This window comes from Eptesicus fuscus, chromosome 20, assembly GCF_027574615.1.
Source record: "Eptesicus fuscus isolate TK198812 chromosome 20, DD_ASM_mEF_20220401, whole genome shotgun sequence".
NCBI classification, from domain to species: domain Eukaryota; kingdom Metazoa; phylum Chordata; class Mammalia; order Chiroptera; family Vespertilionidae; genus Eptesicus; species Eptesicus fuscus.
In genome coordinates, this window is record NC_072492.1 from 16,201,274 (window position 1) to 16,222,100 (window position 20,827).

At 56.2% G+C, this 20,827-nt stretch overlaps 2 protein-coding genes across 4 annotated transcripts in view; one reads left to right on the forward strand and one right to left on the reverse strand.

Annotated features, from left to right (window-relative positions):
- Positions 1-15,691, forward strand: part of SMG6 (SMG6 nonsense mediated mRNA decay factor) — a 219,430-nt gene extending 203,739 nt beyond the window's left edge. For both annotated transcript variants that reach the window (XM_008147894.3, XM_028155061.2), the window contains exons 16-19: positions 7,183-7,336; positions 10,337-10,548; positions 10,843-10,924; positions 13,947-15,691. In XM_008147894.3, coding sequence (XP_008146116.2) covers positions 7,183-7,336; positions 10,337-10,548; positions 10,843-10,924; positions 13,947-14,077 — 579 coding nt within the window. In that variant the 3' untranslated portion in view covers positions 14,078-15,691. The remainder of the gene's footprint in view (positions 1-7,182; positions 7,337-10,336; positions 10,549-10,842; positions 10,925-13,946) is intronic.
- An 801-nt stretch (positions 15,692-16,492) lies between these two features.
- HIC1 (HIC ZBTB transcriptional repressor 1) lies at positions 16,493-20,409 on the reverse strand. 2 transcript variants are annotated; one of them, XM_008147893.3, is made up of 2 exons: positions 20,289-20,409; positions 16,493-18,851 (listed from the first exon to the last, which is right to left on the reverse strand). In XM_008147893.3, the coding sequence occupies exon 2, from the start codon at positions 18,829-18,831 to the stop codon at positions 16,687-16,689; it is 2,145 nt and encodes a 714-aa protein (XP_008146115.1). In that variant the 5' UTR covers positions 18,832-18,851; positions 20,289-20,409; the 3' UTR covers positions 16,493-16,686. The 2 variants fall into 2 exon arrangements, with proteins under 2 accessions (XP_008146115.1, XP_008146114.1); XM_008147892.3 differs by lacking the exon at positions 20,289-20,409 and adding an exon at positions 19,173-19,263.
- Between the last annotated feature and the right edge of the window lie 418 nt (positions 20,410-20,827).

Below are 20,827 nucleotides of genomic sequence, written 5' to 3' on the forward strand. Positions count from 1 at the left end.
GCAGCCTGTTCTTCCCTGCTTCCGGCGTTGCACAGAGGCTGGTAAGTGGGGCCGACTGGAGGTCAGAAAAGGGGTGTGGGCAGCTCTCAGGGCCTGTGCAGCTGGAGGCCCGGCTCCCAGGCAGGCCCCTGGATGCTAGGGGGCCAAATCCGCCCACCCGGGCTTTGAGGTCACCCTCTCGAGCTCAGCCTTGGCTTTGCCTGTTGCCTGAGACAGCTGTCTTCATGTTGGGTTGGTTCTGACCACCTTGCCACTTCCCACCTTCCCAGTTCTTTTCATTCCCATTGCCTTTCTTGGGAGGTGTCCAGAGACCACAGCAGGGTACATAGTTTGTCTGGGAAATTGGTCAGAAGTGTTTCATTCCTAAGCAGGCCCCCTGGGCAAAGCAGTCACTGAAAATCCTCCTCCAGGCATGAGGCGTGGCCTCTTGGCACCTCGTACTGGCCCTGGCCCTGTGAATCCCCCGCCTCCTCTCTGCCTCCATGAAGCTTTGCTGTGATTTGTGCTGCTGTCGGGCGGGGTCAGGTTTCCTGAGCAGTTGCAAACATCCCACCTGAAACATAACAGGCTCTTCCTCTGGCCACAGCTATTGTTTCCCTCCGCATTATGGCCACAGTCTTGCTCTGTAGCCAGCAATGACATGTGTTCTGAAAATAGCTTCACTCCCCTGTCCCCTTCCCACCCACCCACCCTCCTGAAGATGCAGTCACTCCTTTGTGATGGCCCCAGGAGTTTTACTCTAAATATAGCTGCAGCCCATTCACGCTGCCACCCAGCTGGAGGGGGGGCACTGTGGAACAATGGGGCATGCACAGAGCCCCCCACACCTGTATGGAAGCTAGCGGAAGACAGACACTCAGCCCTGGCTCCTAGCTGTCGGAGGCAGGGTGGGAGCCAGTGCACACTACCAGGCCAGGGGCACGTTCACGCCAGGGCAGGAAAGCACATCAGCCTGTGGAGTCGGGCAACCGCCCTCCTCACTCGAACCCGTTCCAGAGCCTTTTCCAGGTTCTCCGCAAACTGTGTCCTGGGCCTCCGGTTTGCTTCAGCTTCTCGCCTCCCTGGCTCCCCAGCACCCACAAGGCTCTATTCTCTCACAGAACTGGCAGCCTGTTGGCTGGAACAACTTAGGCTTCTGCTTGGAGCAAGTTCAGAGGTGTCATGCTCAGGCCCTGTCACTCCCTTACTATCAAGAAAGGGCACTCCCTAACCGGTTTGGCTCAGTGGGTAGAGCGTCGGCCTGCGGACTGAAGGGTCCCAGGTTCGATTCCGGTCAAGGGCATGTACCTTGGTTGCGGGCGCATCCCCAGTAGGGGGTGTGCAGGAGGTAGCTGATTGATGTTTCTCTCTCATCGATGTTTCTAACTCTCTATTCCTCTCCCTTCTTCCCTGTAAAAAATCAATAAAGTATATATATAAAAAAAAAAGAAAAGGCACACTTCTTAGGCATTCTCAGAACAAGTGTTAGATAAAAGTCAATCTTTTAAAAATATATATTTTTATTGATTTCAGAGAGGAAGGGAGAGGGAGATAGAAACATCAATGATGAGAGAGAAGCATTGATCGGCTGCCTCCTGCAAGGCCCACACTGGGTATCTAGCCCGCAACCCGGGCATGTGCCCTGGCTGGGAATCAAGCCATGACCTCCTAGTTCATAGGTCAGTGCTCAACCACTGAGCCATGCCAACCAGGCTAAAATTCAATCTTTAAACTGCCCTTCAACCCTGAGATTCTGTGATTTTAGCCCGTTGAGTACCTATGCATATCAATTTATATGCAAGATGTTGTTAAAGAAACTATAAGAAAAGGCAGCTCTCCTTAAGCTCCTTACAGTCTAATTTGAAAATAAGATCAGTCCTCATAAAACAATCAGAAGTAGCAAGCAAGTCATCATACTTACAACTTTAAAAATGAGCCCTAGCTGGTTTGTCTCAGTGGATAGAGCGTCAGGCTGCAGACTGAAGGGTCCCAGGTTCAATTCTGGTCAAGGGCACATGCCTGGGTTGCGGGCTCGGTTCCCAGTTGGGGGCATGCAGGAGGCAGCCGATCAGTGATTCTCATTGATATTTCCATCTCTCCCTCTCCCTTCCTCTCTGAAATCAATAAAAATATATATACTTTTAAAAAAGTGAAACCAAGTAGCCCTGGCCAGGTAGCTCAGTTGGTTGGAGTGTCGTCCCAATACACCAAGGTTTTGGGTTCAATCCCAGATTAGGGCACATACAGGAAGTAACGAGTGAATGCATAAATAAGTGGAACAACAAATCAAAGTTTCTCTCCCTCTCTTTCTCTAGAATCAATACATAAAAGTTTAAAGAAAGGAAGTGTATGTTAAGCTCTATGGTACTGACTTTGGACCTCCAGAGAAGGGATCCTAAACACAACTTTCTCGTGAGCACCCAAACTTAGATGCTCAGTGTCCTGCTCCCCGGGGAGGCTGGTGGCTCTGCTTGCTTTCTGTAGCAAATGCAGTATCTGCTCCCTTTGGTTTCTGCAGCTCAAGAAGGAATTGCCTCCTGTGCTATTCGTGGTTATCTTACCAACTCCTATTTTTTATTTCATTTCCGTTTTTCATTTTAAAAAGTACCAATACGTAGTTAAAACCAACAACAACAAGAGTACCAGGAGTCTCATAATAGAAATGAACAGCCCTCTGCCTGGCCCCTTCCCCTCCAGCTCTGCTCCCTAGTGGTTTCCCCAGATATTTACCCTCCAGGCTGTATAGAAGTTGGAAAATGGAGCAGGGCAGGAAGAAAGGAAACAGCTTTGTTAAGCTGCTAATACATGTATCAGCCGCTTTGCTAGATACTTTCACATACAAGGTGACTGGAAATTTGCTATGTTAACAAAACTCGTTTCTGGTGAAGACACTGCTCTGCCCGCCCAGAGAGGCCCAGGAGTAAATTATTCCCTTGCCCTGTAGAAGAAAGGAAGCAGCCATGCTCCCTGTGGAGCCCTAAGGAGAAGGAAAACTTAAGGTCTTATGAACCGGTCTCCACGTCCCAGAATTCCTTTGTGAACTAATTGCATTACCTTTATTTGTAATTCTGAGTGTCTCAGTTTTCAATGGGTTAGCATCCCCAAATCATCCCCAGTGTCTAGAAGAAGGAATTTAGCCCTAGCCGGTTTGGCTCAGTGGATAGAGCTGAGCACTGAAGGGTCCCAGGTTCAATTCTGGTCAGGGCACATACTGGGATTGCGGGCTTGATCCCCAGTAGGGGGTGTGCAGAAGACAGCCGATCAATGATTCTCTCTCATCATTGATGTTTCTATCTCTCGCTCTCCCTTCCTTTCTGATATCAATAAAAATAATTTAAAAAAAAAAAAAGGAATTTAGCCTCTAAAAGAGCCGCTCCTGGGAACCCACAGTTGTTAGTTTCCTCATTGGATGTTATTGTGGATTCTCTCTCTCCCAGTTCCCCACCAGCTTGCTGAAGGACACTCCATTACTTCAGAGAAAGCTGGTTACTTAGCACCTCCCAGAAACAGAATTAAGTTTTTTCTCTTTCACACCTTATGACAACTTAGTCCTTATTGCCACCGGTCTGATTCAAAGTGTTAAAGCTGTCCCTACTTCCCAGTTCACAGTCCTAGGACCACTGTAGCCAGTCTAAGCTCCTGTGCAGCTCTCCTTCCAGGTCAGCACACTGGATTCCAGGCCAGGGCCAGTCTGTCTGAATCACAGCATTCCAGTTGCGCCCCCCTCACCCCCTACCAGAGGCTTCTGCAGCTTTTTACTCATACAAACAAAAATAAATCTCACTACCGGCCTCTGAACTCCACAGCAGCATGCTTCCCCTTCTCCCCAAGCGTCCCATGGCTGTGACTGGGGACTTGGCTCTCTCCCCACCGACATCACTTTTTCACTCCCTGCGCATCCTGTGTCCTTCTCTCACCGTGCGACCCAGAGATCGGAATGGGACGTGACGGCCGGCACAGGCGCCGCGCACAGCTGCCAGGAATCTGACGGGTAAAATCTGGAAAAGTTGGGAGGGCAAATGCTAAACACACACACACACACACACACACACACACACACACACACACACACCGCCACTCAGAGAGGGCCGGAAACACAGACACCCACAGAAAGGGCTTGCAGACTCCCGATCCTTTCTTAGTCTGCCCTTCTTTGGAGGAGACTGGGTCAGTCTAATGACCCAGGTATGACCCCCTCCCCCCCAGAGGCCCACTGGTACCCCAGGAGAAGAGGGATCAGCTTCATTTTATCTCCTTCACTCCATGAGGGCATGTGGGGAACAGGAAGCAGTTGTGTGGTGACTCACTGGGCAGAGCCAGGTTAAGGGAAGTTGTCTGCGGGTGTCCCTGGGACCGGATGATGGCAGCACAGCTCTGACCACCCTCAAACAGCTTGACCCCACCCCACCCCTGGGGAACCAACAAGGCTGCCACTTCCCTAAGAGGCTATGGCCTCTGTTCACCTTTCTGGCCCGGAGCCAGAGCTCAGAGAACTCGGACTGCTTCCCTTGACCCTACTCCTAGATTTTGCTTCTGTCCTGTCATCAGAACACACAAGTAGCTCAGCTAGCCCCCAGTGTCCCTTGGCCAACTGGCCTAAAGGCCCTTCTGCCTATTGCCAGCTCTCAAGGTCTGATGGAATAAGGTCTTAGGAGCTCGTTCACACAGGGTCAAAACTGACAGTCAGTTCCACTTCCTTAGAGGCAAACCAGGCTGGAGTGTCATTTCTGGAGACAGAAAAACTGAGATGTGAAAGGAGTCAGTGGCGCAGTGGCATAGATGCCCAGCTCAGTTAGGGTCCTGAGGCCCTGTCACCACAAATGGCATTGCCCCTGTTCCTTCCTCACCAGTGTCGGTGCTTATTCTGTCCCTCTCACCCAGAAAGATACTTCAGGGCCTATGATACTGAGAAAACCGTTCCTGGCAGTGGGAAAGCTGGGTAGAGAACTCCAGGAGCTGGGACAGTGAGGACCAGGGATGCTGATGCTCCTGCAGTGTAAGGAGAAATAGTAGAAGGTTGTTAACTGCACCAGAGGGGGACCATGTGCTTTTCTTACAGAATACTCAAGCCGTTACACGTTATATGTCAATTACATCTCAATAAAAAATTAAATATTTAAAAATGCCCAGGCTGAGTTTAGCGGAATGTCTGTCACCCTCTAGTTGGCAGCCCCAGGGGGAGAGAGAATGACCCAAGTCCCCTGGGAAGGTGGCCAGCAGCATTGGCACTTTCCCTGAATGAGGTGAGAGCAATAGTCCCAGCAGCCTGAGCCTCTCAGCCGAATTTCTCATGCCTGCCAGCGTTCTGTGGCTTGTGCCTTCCACCAGCTGTGGTGGCAGTGGCAGCAACGACTTACTCATAGGGAGAGGTCCCCAGCAGGTCACAGAGAAGCCACCCCCAGCATTCAAAGGCATGCCCTTTCAGTTTTACTGTCATTGCCAGTGAAACCTGAGCACCTTCCTCACTGACTGTTAGTGGCCAGGGCCCAGCACTGTGGGCCCCATCTCACTTGGCACGCACATCTACTCCCCAGCCCTGAGCCTGTGCCTGTGGCCCTGTGAGCTGGTGTGTGGTAGAAGGCCATGAGAGGGCGTGACAGGGCTGGGACCTGCTCTCCAGGCCCTCGCCAGGTTTGTGTCAGTGCCCTCCAGCTCTGCTCACTGGGAGCACGCCATCTGGGCAGATGCCAGCAAATCAGTTTGGTTCTTGGCCATGGCCCCCAGAAGAGGAAGCCACACAATAGTGACCTTGCTCTGTAGTGACAGGCATACCCACAGCCACTGCCACACATAAGGCTCTGTCAGACTGGAGAAAATTGGCTTTTCCCAGATGTGCATGGAGCTTCCCTGAAAGATGTGAACAGCCGTAAGACTCACAAGCACGAGGCGTGTGTTTTCCAAGGTGTGGTACTCAGGCCACAGGTGCTACACGAGATGGTTTTTCAGTGATGATGCATAAGGGACACTTTGACTTTCCGTTATGGAAATTTAGTTTGCACTCGTAAACATGTGACTTGGCTGTCAAACCCTTGGTACCATGGATGTCATTGCTTAAGAAGAGGCTAAGCGCCCTGGCCAGGTAGCTCAGTTGGTTAGTGTCATCCCAGTACACCAAGGTTGCAGGTTCAATCCCTGGTGAGGGCACATACAAGAAGCAACTGATGAATGCATAAATAAGTGGAACAAGAAATAGAGATTTCTCTCTCCCTCTCTACAATCAATAAAATACCCTTTCTGGCATGGCTCAGTGGTTGAGTGTCGACCTGTGAACCAGGAGGTCACAGTTCGATTCCCAGTCGGGGCACATGTCCAGGGTTGCAGGCTCAATCTCCGGTATGGGGTGTGCAAGAGGCAGTCAGTCAATGATTCTCTTTCATCATTGATGTTTCTATTGCTCTCTCCCTCTCCCTCCCTCTCTGAAATCAATAAAAATATATATTAAAAAATAAAATATTGGTTTTTTTAAAAAGGCTAAGCAAAAGATGAGTTGACTTAAAGTCAATTTAAAGAAAAACATCAGGTAAGTAATAGTGTAGGTTTTACAGAGTTATGGCAGAGGAGTGCAAGTAGAACACAAAAGACTAATGTTTAGGAGACACTGCTGGGGGTGGGAAGGGGAGTGGGAGTTGGCAATTCTGATCAATCTGAGTTTTTCTCTGTGCAAACATGCGGATCAGGCCCTAATCTGTCACCCCGTGTGGACTCCTGCTGCTGTGGGAGACTTTGAGATTAATTATTAGTTGTCAGCATCACTTTTTTTGTGTAGTCTTTGAATTTAACTTTTTTTTTTTAACCACACGTGGTGAAATAAATTGAAATACAAATTGTTTGGGATATATATGTACATATATAATATATAAAGTGTCTGAATTGAGAAAGAACCAGACACGCCCTTAAAGATTTTTAGCACAAGGTCTTACTTTCAGAGCCTGTTATTTTGAATACCATCAGGTCCTTTCTCAGTCTTAGGCAGGGTTTCAGTCACGCCCATTCCCTGGGCCATTTGGTCTATGTCCATTTTTATTGCAGTGTTTTGCCCAGCCCGTGGGCCTGTCCCTCAGGCCTGACAGGGGCTAGCTGTTCCTCTGGAGGGGAAAGAGGTTCAGGGGGCAGGATGCTGACACACTGTGGAGTCAGGGCCTGGCTCACCCACCCTCCTGCCTGCTCACTCTTTGGCTCACTCACCATTCTGTGTCCCTGTAGGCTGTCCTGGAGGACCACAGTCAGATGAGGCAGATGGAGCTCGAGATCAGACCCTTGTTCCTTGTACCAGACACCAACGGCTTCATTGACCACCTGGCCAGTCTGGCACGGCTTCTGGAGAGCAGGAAGTACATCCTGGTGGTGCCCCTCATCGGTGAGTCAGGCCAGAGCAGCCCTGCACGTGCCCAGCAGCCCCCTCTACACACATGTCCCCAGCCCAGGGGCCAGGCAGGCAGAGCCCTGCTGTGTGTGTAAGACAGGATTTGCAGAGACGTAGGGAATGTGTGGGGCAAGGAAAATTGTTTAATAATCAAAGCAGTTCAAATTATTATGGCTGATCCGTGGCTTAAACTGCTTGAGCAAATGTACTCCTGTGTCCCAGCAACCAGAGGCTGCATGAGCCCAGCCCTTGTTTTTATCCTTATAAAGCTTGCAGTAAAACAGCAAAGCTGGTTCCCGTTATTGGTAAACACTCAGCCCTGGCAGATAACGGCAGTGCTGCTGGGTGGTCTGGCAGGGAGGCTGGGAGGATTTTGAAGTGGTTAGATGCCTTTGGTCTGATTGTCTTGTAGCTTTTCATGATCATTCTGTTGGTTCGAGGTAGCATTCTTCTGGCCAATGTCACCCTAAGGCCAGGCTGACAGAAACCCTCCAGAGCAAGCCCTTGGCTCATGCCTGTGGATTCCTGCCACTTGGGCCCTTACCACTGTCTGGTCATTGGTGCTGGTGCAGGGTCAGCATCTCAGAACCCAGCTAGCTCGCTTCCATCCTCAGGCCAGAGGAGCCCAGCTGGGCTGTCTCCAGGAGACTGTCTAGGCACCCTTAGTTCTTGGAGCTCTGTGGTAGGTCAGGCCCAGGATGGGCTTTGGGCTCTGGGCTCCTTTCTAATCTAACTGATACAGCTAATGTAGCTGAGGGCTATGCTGTGGAGGAAGAGGGTCTGAGAGAGGATTGGGAAGCCCAGGGTTTTTAATATCCCCTTCTCAGCAGCCACTTGGAGCAAGTTTGGGATCCCTGTCCTCTGGAAAAGCCACCAGACTGGCAGTCAGCCTGCCAAGCCACCTCTGACATCCATGCCAAGATGTTCCATTGGGCCTTCCCTCCCAGTCCCAAGTGTCTTAGTGCCAGATGAGGGTGGAAACAAAGGGCAGGAAACATCCGCCCCTGCAGAGGCTATAGAACCCTGGGGGGTTGTGGGAAACACGTTAGCACCACCTGAGAATGTTGGCACTGAAGCAGCCCTCGTCCCGCCTCCACCCTCCCTGTCTTCCTTCCCCCTCCCCATGTGGCCTGGCCAGAACCTCTTAAACCCAGGCTCTTAGACCTAAGGAAAGGATTTCTGTTCTTCAGAAGGCAGAGCAAGCAAGACCATCCTGTTGTTCCAACTCCCCTCTTCCCTCGCTGGGTCCTGGGTGGGACAGCTTTCAGGAAAATGAATCTTTGTGCTTTCCTACCAGGAGTTTTCAGGGGGAAGAAAGTAAGTTGGGCACCTTTTTTGCTAGATGATCAGGAAATGGTGTAACTGAGAGAGGTGACACCTCAGGAGCCTCAGACTTAGGAGGAGCCTTAGGCACCATCCCAACTACAGGGTTTTTGTTCATCAGCATGGATTGGGCCCCTATTATGTACATGATCTCCTTAGTCTCTGATGCTCCAGTGAATGGCAGGGCTACCGCCCTTGGTTTGGATAAGCTTGTGGTTCCGTGGAGAAAGCCAGATTTGGTGGAGAGGGAGCAAATATATGCGAAAACCCAGAGGATACATGCCGAATAAATAGATGGCCCCCAGGGGCGTTGGGAAATGACAACTCTGTTAAAACAGTCCAGGCCAGCCTCTTTGAACCTTTCTCGGCTGGGCAGGGCCTTGGACTCTCAGGGGCTGTATAGGGAGCTCCTGTTTAATGAGGCTTCCTCAGTAGACTCCTGCCCCATGTCCAGAGCACAAAGGGTTAAGCCAACAGCCTTGCCTGCTTGTTTCTTGTGCTCTTTAACCTGCTCTGTGCTCCTTAGGCCTGACCCCAGCATTGAGAAGCCCCGCCTGGTGCAGAAGCACAAACAAGCTTCCCCTTTGAAGCCTGTTTAGTTTGGAAGCAGGAAAGCAGATTTTGGGATGGAATACCAGTTTTTTGTGTTTGATGTTCTGTTTTCTGTACCGTATACCCATCCACCACTATTCCCCAACCTCAACCATACATTGTGTGGACACTGTAGCCTCAGGTTGCTGAAAGCATGGGCATCGTGTGTGTGTGTGTGTGTGTGTGTGTGTGTGTGTGTGTGTTCCCACATGGGCCTTTTCCAGAAAGTGTCTCTGAATACCCAGACAGTGAGTGCCAGGCTCACCATGGAACAGCATGCTCATGCTGATTCCCCAAGCCATGAATCATTGCACCGAGGAGAGGCCTCAGACCCCAAACTCTCCCAGAGCCCCCAAGGAGTGCATATTTCCCACTTGACCTCAGGCTTTTGGCTGGAATTTTGGAAAGAATCTTCACCAGAAAATGAAGCCGTGTCCCAGACACATAGGCAGGCAGGCAGACAGGCACACACACGCACACACGCACACACACACACACGCACACGCGCACACACGTGCAGCATCAGAGGAGGTGAATGTGCCAAGGGCATGGTTTTGGGGAATACCAGGACTCTTGCAATGACTACTGAGGCCATGACTACTGAGTTCCACTTGGTAACCTCCCTGCCCTCTGCTAGGGCGTGGGGCACAGAACTTTGCCCCCTCTTGAACTGCTGTGGTTGGGGGCCCAAGTGGATGAGGGAGAGTGCCTCTTTCCCTTTAGCTGCTCCATACCCTTACCTCTCCTGAGGAACCCTTTCAATTTGATCCCATAACTAAGGAATGCAATAGAGGGGCCAGGTTTCTTCCTCTGAATAAAGCAGCTCCAGAAAATCCCTGTAAGTTCCTCCCAGGAGAAGCTCAGTGCCTGGAGGAAGAGGCAGAAAGAGGAGAGAGCACTGTGGAAAGTCTGGGATGCTTCTTGCCCCCCAAGGTCATCTACTTTCCCTGGAAGACTCCTGTGGGGCAGGATGGATTCTGTGGTCTGGGAGGGGCTGGTTGGGAAAGTGAGGCCTAGGGTAAAGATAAACATAATTGCTGATTGCTGAGACTGATGCTTTGTGGAACTGTGTCTCCTCAGTGATCAATGAGCTGGATGGCCTGGCCAAGGGTCAGGAGACAGATCACCGGGCTGGGGGCTATGCCCGTGTGGTGCAGGAAAAGGCCCGGAAGTCCATTGAGTTTCTTGAGCGGCGATTTGAGAGTCGGGACTCTTGCCTGCGGGCCCTGACCAGCCGTGGCAACGAACTCGAATCCATCGCCTTCCGCAGTGAGGACATCACTGGCCAGCTGGTAAGACCCCCAGCAGAAAGGGAGATAGCCAGCCTTCAGATCAGGGTCCCCAGGAGCAGGGGACTAAAGGAAGGTCAGTCAGTGAGCAGCTGAGGGGCAGCCACCATCGAGGCCCAGGAATGGGAATTCATGTCCTGTAGATCACTCTTGGCACAATTGGACTCGCTGGGGCATGGATGGGAGGGACTCTGGGAGGTGACCCTCCCCAGCACCCCAGAGGCAGAGTTTATCTGTGCCTTCTCTGCCTGGCGCCCCCTCCTGCCCAGTAGCACTCCTCACACTGTCTTCCTCCAGGGTAACAACGATGACCTGATCCTCTCCTGCTGCCTTCACTACTGCAAAGATAAGGCGAAGGACTTCATGCCCACCAACAAAGGTACAGCTTTGCCTCTGCCTCAAGATCACCCATCCCCGGCTTTACCTTGTCCTGCCATCCTCGGCTACAGGAAAGTTTGAAAAATGGGAGGTCAGTGCTGAGGCAAGCTCAGTTTCCTGCCCTCCTGCAGTCAGACCCTCCTGTCATGGCTCCCCCACCCCTAGGAGATGTCAGGTGGGCCAAGTAGGGGTGGGCCTAGCCCAGGAAGCCAGCCCCAGGCAGTGAGCTTTCCCACTCGGCGTGCATCCATTTCCTTTCTTGGGTCCTCAGTGAGTTCTCTGACAGCAAGAATGTCTCTATGATTCAGTGTAGCTTATTCTGGCCACAGTCTCCTGAGCCCAGCCCTCTGCTCTGAAAGGACAGTCCCCAGTGGTCCCTGCTCTGGGCCATGCTCATCCTCTTAGTTCATCCCTGATGTCTGCCCTGTGCCAGGCGTGGGCGGAGGTGCTTCCCCAGTGAGTAGTGGGTTTTTTCTTCTCTCCCTACGGCAGTAAGCTGCAGTACTTTGCAGGCTGGCTGGAGTTGAGAGCGAGAGTTTGAGCTCCTCACTCAACCCGGAACTTCCTGTACAGCCCCTCGGAGTCAGTGAAGCTCAGGTTTTTCTGCTCCTGACTCCCAGGAATCTGACATTTCTTTTGGAAGAAATTCTAGGACCTCCTAGCTCAGTGTCATCTGCAGAGCTGATATTCTCACCATTTGTATATGTAGTCTCTTGTCATTGTCTTTTAGTTGTCACCCACCTCTGCTCATTTTCCTCATCATGGCTTCCAGGCTGGTCTGGGGACTGACTTCTTTCCTACTGCTCCTCCCACCCACGTTAGTGCAGCTTCACTCCTGCCGCGGCCTCTGAGCCAGGGGTTGATAGTGAGTCCACACTGCTCTTCAGACAGGTCCTACCACATGGCTTGCACCTACTGTCCCTTAGAACCAGATTTGGAACATTCAAGGGTAAAAAGGAGTCCAGGATGAGTCAAGCAGGAACCTGAGCTCTGCTCCCAGGCAGCTTCCTAGGGGGGTACCTTCTGGGCGAGGTAGGCAAGCATGCAGAAGGCCTTGTTGGGAAGTATGGGACAGATACTGCTGCGGCCCCACCCAGCCTCAGAGCTGTTTCGTTCTTAGCAAAGACACATTTTGGCTTTGGCCATACTAGTCTCCCCACCCCCCACCCCCACTTCACCCCAAACAGCATACAGGAACCCACTGCCATCCTGAGGTCCGCCCCTATCAGAATTACATCAGCAACGGCTGGTGTAATCAAACCCTATTTGTCAGTGTGAATTCTTAGCAGATTAACTTGTCAGATTCACAGAGAAACTGTCACCAAATGTTTATGTGTAAACGATGTTGAATTTTAAAATCATGTGGATTATGGCGGATGGGGCCTGACAAGATGACTGCCTCTGGTTTCTAACAAAGTGAAGTTACCAGTGTCAAAACAGAGGATGTTTATTGTTAAAAATGTCTCAAAGTATCCACAGAAACCCCTGAAGACCCCTGCCAGCAACGCTGGGCCTCGGTTGGCTGACCTAAAGCCTGGGACTCTCCTGGTCTGAGTCCCAGGGCAGGAATGGCGGGGCTGCAGACAGACTCAGACAGCCAGCTGGGAGTCCCACACAGCACTGCACGATACCACCCCACCCCACCCTGCACTCACACACCCCAGAGGGTCAGGCCCAGACAGTTGAGTGGTCTCAGAGCATCCCCTTTATCCATGGCCACCTTCCTCTCCCTCTTGCCCACCACAGCCCCTCACCTCCCATCACACCCTCCTTCCACTCTCCCCTTCTCTCTCCACCATCAGCCTCAAGTGCCTCTCCCTCCTCCTCCCCCCCAATTCCTCCTAAGGCTGACAGCCAGTTCTCAGCCTCCCTGCCTGGAGCTGGAAAGCCTGAAACTGCTCAGGTCCAGACATGGACGTTTACAATCCCCCAGCCCAGCCAGCACCCGCAGTTAGTAAGCCCCGCAGGATGTCCCCTGTGCCTCACTGTCTGCCGGCCCTCCGTCTGGAAACACCCAGCCTGGGACTGAGGAGTGGACTTGCCACCTGAGGGGCCTTGCCAGGGGTGGGGATGTCACTGTGTGAGTACTTGGCCCTAGCTTAAATTCTCCCCAATACATTAAAAGGTTAGGGAATTAGGGGAAGAGAGGTGGTGGAAGGCATCCTGCTAAAAGTCCTCTAACAGGATTGAAGGCTATTTGTGTCAGTATAGAAAGATCTTAAAATGCATAAAATTTGAATAAAGTAAGTATGGCTAGTATGAGTGTAAAGTTGTGGGGGGAAGCTTATACAACAAATATATATACTTGTAAATGTGTATAAAGAAATCTGAAAGAGGTCTACCTGGGAACAAGGCAGGGACACAGGAAGGGAGAGAACTGGGAAGATGAGCCTGGCTTTACCTTTCCTTTTTTCCTCTTCTGTGCTTTTCACCATGGATTACTTTTATTTAATAGAGGAAATCATTTGACTGTAGCCTCAGGACCACCTTCGTACGACTTTGCCAAGGACCCTTTTGCCCTCCCCTCAGAGCTCCCTTGAGCTAACCCCTCTCCTCACATCTGGGAGGCCTGGATACTGTTTTCTACATCTTAATAGGGTATTAAGACCTGCTGGCCTTGGAGGGAGAGGATGTGTAGTAAGACAAGTGTTCTGAGTCCAGGACCAGCCATGCAGTAGGAGTGGGAGGAAAGGGGCTGCTTCTGCTCCCTCAGTTCAGAGTGCTGGGAGAGGTGTGTGGAGGCCAGCGGTTTGGGCAGCTCTCGGGACACAAGGCAGCACAGCCCTATGCAAGAGACGGGGGTCCAAAGCAGAAGGCCAGCCTCTCCGGCATGGCCCTCCTGAAGCCAGCAGGGGAGGGGCATCCTCAGCTGATCATCTGCCTGAGGGAAGGGATTTGTGGAAGCGGCCTTCACCCGCCCCCCCCCCCCACCACCAGGGCCATTCTCCTCTCCAGAGAGCGGAGAGGCTGGCAGTGTCTGTCTCCTGCCTCAGAGAGGTTCTTCTGCTCTCTTGTGCCAACAGAGGAGCCCATCCGGCTACTGCGGGAGGTGGTGCTGCTGACAGATGACCGAAACCTGCGTGTGAAAGCACTGACGAGGAATGTGCCTGTGCGGGACATCCCGGCCTTCCTCACGTGGGCCCAGGTGGGCTGAGGAGGCCACACTGGGGCCCACCCCCCATGGAACCGTTCCTGAGAGGCCACCAGGTGCCCAGTGTAGCACGGAAGATGCCCACATGCCTGAGCCACCAATCCACCCAGACAATAAACCATCCTCTTCCAACCCACACCGTGGCCGTGCTGTGGGGGAGCTGCTCCTCACAGAGCCCCTCCCAAGGGTTGGGCGGAAGCTGCTGGGACCCTCCTGGGCTGTCAAGATTTAGTAGGGAGGTGGCTGGCTGCAGTGACAGCAGGTGGGCGAGCTAGATAGGCTGCCCGTGCTCGCAGCCTTTCTCCCTCCCCTGCCCACTTAAAGGGCCGGGGGAAGGCTTTCTCAGCCTCGGAGTCAGCCACTTTCTCAAGTGGAGATGGGTTAGGGAGGTTAGCAGTTCCATCAGATGCAGGTGAAGTCACGGGTCCCTTTAATCTCCTTCAGAGCCCCTGTGCTGAACGTGTCCAAGAGGCTTGGCCACACCATGAAGAGAGTGCCCAGGGGGTCTTTCCCTCAAGGCCTGGGTTCCCACATGGACCTAAGTTGGGCTCTGGACACCATGTTCCATACAGCAGCCCTAGACCCCCACTTCTTCTGCCCCACCCCAAACACACACACACACACCCCATCCTGCTGCTCTTCCTGCCCTTACCAGTCTGGGTCCATTACACTTTGCCACTTTTTCCCCATGAATGGTCAGGGGTCTAGAGGGAAGGGACATCTGGTCTCAGGCCCATGCTTCCTGGGTGGCCTTTGCCTGCTTCCTCTCCCCTTGGCCTTCCTTTTGCTCTAGTTCCCACTGGACAAAATTTCCTCAGATTTTCTCATTTCTCCCCTCCTCTCTCCTTCTCCTTCTCTCCCCCCTGAATCAGCCCCACCCTCCTCTTTCTAGTTGATCCCTCTCACCTTCCTGGTCCCCTCAATCTCACCTCAGTTCCTTGCCATGGGTGTTCTCACTCTGAATCTCCCTCTTCCTCCAGTACCTGTGCCATGAACCTAATTAAGCTTCCCGCCCCAATCTTCTTTCCCAGGCCCCTGTGCTATGAGAACTTCCAGGCTCGTGCCTGGAGGAGAGCATTGCCTAGCCTCGAGTTTGCACCCTATTTCTAGCTTTGCCCTAGAAGAGCTCGACACAGGACCTTTGAGTTTTTTGTTGCCTCTTTAGTTGGCACCTGTGTTCAAAGCCTCACTCAGGAGGCTTCCTACTGTACTGGGAATTCATTTTCTCAACCCAGGAACAGGGGTGCGGGGAAGACAGGGTTTTGACGAGAAGCCAGGAGTAAGTTTTGATGGGACCAGTGGGGGTATCCCTCAGAACCCCTAACTGTATGTATAGCCTGCCCAGAGGATGGGAGCATGGCTGTGTCCTCCTGAGGCCGGAGATTATGCCAGGAGGACGGACTGTATAGGGGAGCCACAGCCAATGGTTTGGGGGTATAAGGTTCCCAGGGCCTCAGAAAACCGGGCTCTTTGGGGTACAATGTCCCCAGCCTCCTTTGAGATCCTCTGCCCTGGATGAAGGCTAATGACTGGGTGGGTGGGAGACCCAGATCTCCTTTCTGTCCTATTTGCAGCACTGGTTTTGTTTCCTTAATAAATTTTTAGTTATGAGACATACCTGACCTCTTGCTGATCTGTCTCTGGGCTGGGGAGGGAGGAAGGTTCCAAGGTTCTGCCCCTGTGTCTGGTCCCTCCACCCACCCTGGTGCTGCCACCAGGTCCTAGTGCAAGGCAGAAGAGAGCTGCAGGGTCCAGGGTCCTTGATTACTGCTTTATTGCTTTCTGGTTCGAGTATAGAAAATGGAAGCGGCTCTGGAAGAGCCTGTGTACAAGGTAGAAAATATACAAAAGAGGAGGAGGGAGCTAAAGAGACCACGTTCCAGCCCAGCCCTGCCTGGGCTCGGGGTATGGGGCTGCCCGGGGCGCATGCAATAAATATGGTCCGGGGCCTCAGGGAAGGGGGAGAGGACACCGCAGGAGTGGGAGACCGGTAGACCGGGCTGTCTCAGCCCTCTGACTTAAGAGGGAGGGAAGGGTTGGCCCTGGGGATAGTGCCGCTTGTGCAAAATGAGGAACTTCACATTATCAGTCCCGGGGCGGGCGGGAGCGGGGGGCAGGGGGCCCTCCGGCCGGCTCAGTCCCCTCCCAGCTCCCTAACCCTGCCCGACGCTCCGACCCCAGCGGGGAGATTCACAGTGAGAATGGGTGTGGTCGCAAGGGCCGGAGGTAGGGCTGGGAGTGCCCCAACAGTGACACCCCTACCCCCAAGAGCAGCACGGAGCCGGGGGGAGGGGGCCGACGAACCACAGGAAGAGGCGGAGAAGGGCCGGGGGTCTCCTTTGGTCAAAGCTGATATCAAAAATATAAATCTCCCTTCCCCCAACCCACCCCCATCCCGGGGTTTTCCCCTCACCCCCATCCCCGGGCTAAGGCACAAAGCAGTGAGGCCAGGTGAGGCCGCGGAGGTGGGGCCGCCGCCACTGCGGTGACGCTGCCGCTGCTATTCTAGTTGTCCCGGCGAGGTTTGCCTGCTAGCTGCCGCCGCCCCACTGCCTAGGAGCGCGGGCCGGGGGGCCACGCGGCGGCGACCAGGCGGGCCGGCAAGGGGCGATCTAGGTGGGCGAGAAACGGTCGATGGTCCGGCCGTCGGGTCCCGCAGCCAGGTGTGCTCCCTGACTCAGCACCTCGGCCGCCTTGTCCGGGCTGAGGCCCAGCTCCGCGGTGAACTTAGCCAGCGGGTAGAGGCTCTCGAGCGCCACCTTGGGGTCGTGCAGGAAGTGCGTGGTCTGCGCCAGCAGCTCGGCTGCGGCCGCCTTGTCCTGCTGCTTCAGGCTTAACTGTTCAGCTGTGAGGCGGGCCACAGCAAAGACGCCCTCGGGGAAGTCGAGTTTGCCTTTGCCATCCGGGCCGGGGACGCCGGGCAGCCCCCCGAGCCCCGCCAGCGCCCCAGCTGCGCCAGCTGCGCCACCCACGGCGTGCATCTTCATGTGGCTGATGAGGTTGCGTTGCTGGGCGAACTTGCCGCCACACACCTGGCACTCGTAGGGCTTCTCGCCCGAGTGTATGCGCATGTGCTCGGTGAGGCGGTATTGGCGCGTGAAGCGCATGCCGCACGCGTCGCACGCGAAGGGTTTGAGGCCCAGGTGGCTGCGCATGTGGCGCGTCATGGTCCCGCGCTGCGTGAACTTCTTCCCGCAGATGGTGCACGGATAGGGCCGGGTAAGCCAGTGCGTCTTCTCGTGCTGCCGCAGTGTTGCCGGGTCCTTGTAGCTCTTGTCGCACGACGCGCAGCGGTATGGCCGCAGCAGTTCGCCCAGTCCGCCGGGAGCACCACCGACCTTGTCCCCACCCGCTCCAAAAGGGGGCCCAAGGCCGGCGGCTCCCGCTGCTACCTCAGCCGCCTCGGCCCTGCCATATAGTGCCTCCTCCTCCTCCACGTGCGCCTCCACATGCGCATTCAGCTGCTCAGAGCTGGGAAAGCCCTTGCCGCACGGGATGCACACGTACAGGTTGTCGCCGAAGCTCTCAGGCTCGCCATAAGCCAGGTGGGGACATGGGTAGCCCTCGAGATGGCCGCCGGGCGGGCTGGGGTCCTCGCTGCTGCCAGTCTCCTCGCTGCTGCTTTTGTAGTCGTCGCCGTCGCCACCTGCGCCGGGCCCGTCCAGGCTGCCCGGGTAGCGCGGCGGCGGCGCCAGACCAAGCGGAGGCCCCCCGGGCGAGGTGGCCGGGTCCCCGCCGCGCTCCTCGCAGCGCTCGCCCGGGGAGCCGCGCTCCCGGCCCAGCTCATCGCCATAGCTACCCAGGCCTGGCTCGTGCTTCATCCAGCGGTAAAGGAGGCTGGGCCCGTCAGGGCGGCCGGGGGGCTCGGGTCCCGGACTGGCGCTGCCGCCACGGAACGGGTCCGGAGGCTGAATGACCTCCTCCAGCTTCTGGAAGGGCAGTGGCGGCAGCGGCGGCAGGATGAGCGGCGGCTCCTTGTAGGCTGCGGGGCCGGCGCTGGGAGGGCTGTCTGGGCGCGGAGGCAGCTCGCGCTCGCCCGGAGGCCTCTCGGGAGGCGCGGAGCTCGGCGGGCTTTTCTTGGACAGGTCCAGGCCGCAGAGCGGAGAGCAGCGGCGCTCCGGGGCGCAGAGTGCGGCGGCCGGCCCGGGGCCCGAGGCATACAGCTCAGCGCAGTGCGTATTCACTGCGGCCTCCGGGCCCGACGGCGGCTCGGCGCTGGGCGGCGGCGGAGGCCCGGCTGGGGACGAGTAGCATGCCTGGATGACGGGCGTGGCGGCCCGCAGGCCCCGGCCCGGCCGCCCATACGGTGCATAGCCGCCGCCGCCGCCGCCGCCGCCCCGCAGGTGGCAGTACTTGCCGTGGCGTTTGAGGCGCTTCTTGCACAGCGCCACGAGGTCCGGGATCTGCAGGTAGCTGGCAGCGGCCAGTACAGCACCCAGGCTCGGCTCGGTCCCCGGAGCCACTGCTGCCGACGCTGCAGCCTCTGCGCCATCAGCCAGGCGGCCGGTGTAGATGAAGTCCAGCACCAGGCGGAACACGGCCGGGCTCACCATGTCATGGTCCAGGTTGAGCAGGTTGTCATGCACCACCAGGGACTTGAGGTAGGCGCTGCTGGCCGCCAGCACGTTCTTGTGCGCGCGGAAGAGGGCGTTCTGCACCACGATGATCACGTCGCACAAGAAGCCCTTGGTGCGCTGGTTGTTGAGCTGCAGCAGCAGCTGCCTCGAGTGGCCGGGCGCCTCCATCGTGTCCAGCATCGTCTGCCCAGCACAATCTCCTGCGGGGATACACACCAGTCGGGTCAGGGCCGCAGGAGCCCTCGCTGCCTGTTCCCAGCCCAGCGCCTCTCCCCTCCACTTCCCCTTTCCTTCAACTGGGCAGGGGCATCGAGCACCAGCCTGGGCACCGGTGGAGGATGAGTAGCCTCCGAGTGTGGGCGCCTGGACCGGACCAGAAAGAGCAGAAGAGTGGCTGGTGGAGAGGAGGCCAGGCTGGCCTGCACCCCCTCACCCGGAGGCACCCGGTTACACAAGCTGGGTTCTGGGGGCTTCGAAGAGGAAAACTGTTTGGATGAAGTGACCCTTTCAGAGACAGTTACCCGATTTGAGGAAAATGTCCGCTTCAGGAAAAGTCATTCAGGACCGAGGAGTTTGCCCGACTGGGATCTGAGGGAGCCGAGTGAAAAGCGCCTCCCGCCTCGGGAGAAGTTGCCCCAGTTGGGGGAAGTGATCCGGAGGAGGGGAGCGCTGTGGCCGCCGTGGTGCCGCCCTGGCCCGGGGCTGTCAGGCCCTAGTCGGGGCCCGGTCGGCGGCTGCGGCCCGGCGCGGCGAGCGGAGACAGCCGCTGCCGTGGCGGGCAGAGCACGAAGGCCGGGTCCCGGCGCGGGGAGGGCGTTATATCGGGGCAGGAGGCTGAGGCAGGAAGCAGGTGGGGGGGAGGGGGAGCCACGCAGCTCCCAGGGGAGGGAGGGGGCAGCGCCCCGGGCGGGCACGGCGCACAGCCGGCTGCGGCCCTGACCCCGGCCTGCGCCCCACCCGAGTCCGGGCCCGGCCTCGGCCTTAGGTCTGCATTCGCGGCCCGGCGCCTCCCTCCCCAGCTCCCCTCGGCCCCTTCTCCACTGGAACTCCGCCGCCCAAACTTAGGAAAAAGTTTCCCAACTTCAGCCAGGCCGGGAGGGGCGCGCCAGCCCCAGTCCTTCAACTCCTAGCTTTTCCTCTCGCCCCCCATTTCAGCAGCCGGGCAGCGGCAGGGCCTGAGCCGAGCCCTGAGCTGCCCTGCCCGCCGGCTCGCCGGCCTGACACTGTTCCCCGCCTGGTCCGCAAGGGCCTCGCGACCCGTTACCTGCGGTTGCAACCGGGCCAGGCTTCCCTCCCCGCGGCGGTGGCAGCTCCTAGCCGGCGCCCCACCCGCCCTGCTGCCAGGAGCCGAGCTGTGCCAGGGCAGCGCCCCTGCCAGCCCCACCCGCCAGCTCTCCCCTTCCTCGCCTCTCCAGCCCATGTGCGGGCAGAGCCGGCCCGGGCTGCTGACCCCGCCGTGAACCCGGAGCAGATCAGCGATCCGGTGGTCTTAAGTCCTCTAAGGGCGACACCCGAAGTTCTGAACGCCAGCCGCGTCGGGACGCTCGCACGGGAGGATGCACCCCGAGGCGGCTAGAGCGCGAGGACCGGGCTGTCCTGGTCCCCTGTCCCTCCCGGTCCCCAGCCCGAGGACCCACCTGGGGGGCATGTCGGAAGCCCCGGGCCCGGCTGCCGGCGGATCCAGGGGGGGACGTGGCTGCGCTGCGCTGCCCTCCGCCCGCCGGGCCCCCGGTCGGTCTGTCCTGCTGGTCCGTCCTCCCCGCGTCCTGGTCGCGTCTCAGCCCCGCCGCGCTTTCCGCACACTCTTATCTGGAGCGGCCCGAGCCAGCAGGCTCTGCTGCAACTATGGCGCCACCTCGCGGCAGCGTGGGGCTTTGCGCGACACAGCCACAACCTCCCTCCCGCGCACCTGGGCTGGAGGGCGAGCAGATGCGCAGCTGGATCCGGGAAGGGGGGCTATTCGAAAGATCACCCTCCCAGATGTGCCCACCTGGGGACCCAAGTCCCGGACATAAGAGCCACCCACATCCCGGGGTTTTGTGCTGAACGCTTCCGTGTACATATTTCCAGATTCTCACATTGCCCCAATTCAGAGAAGTCCTGCTTTGAATGGTGGAAGGGAAGTTACGGAAATCGTAAGGCGGGGAGTGGGGAGTGGGGTGTGGGTAGACAAGAT

What these genes read in the sequence shown, in the direction of transcription:
- HIC1 (XM_008147892.3), bottom strand. Translation starts at nt 19,209, where the DNA reads ATGACTTTTCCTGAAGCGGACATTTTCCTCAAATCGG. An exon ending in GGACATTTTCCTCAAATCGG is followed by an intron (nt 18,852 to 19,172) that starts GTAACTGTCTCT and finishes GTATCCCCGCAG; the next exon opens with GAGATTGTGCTGGGCAGACG.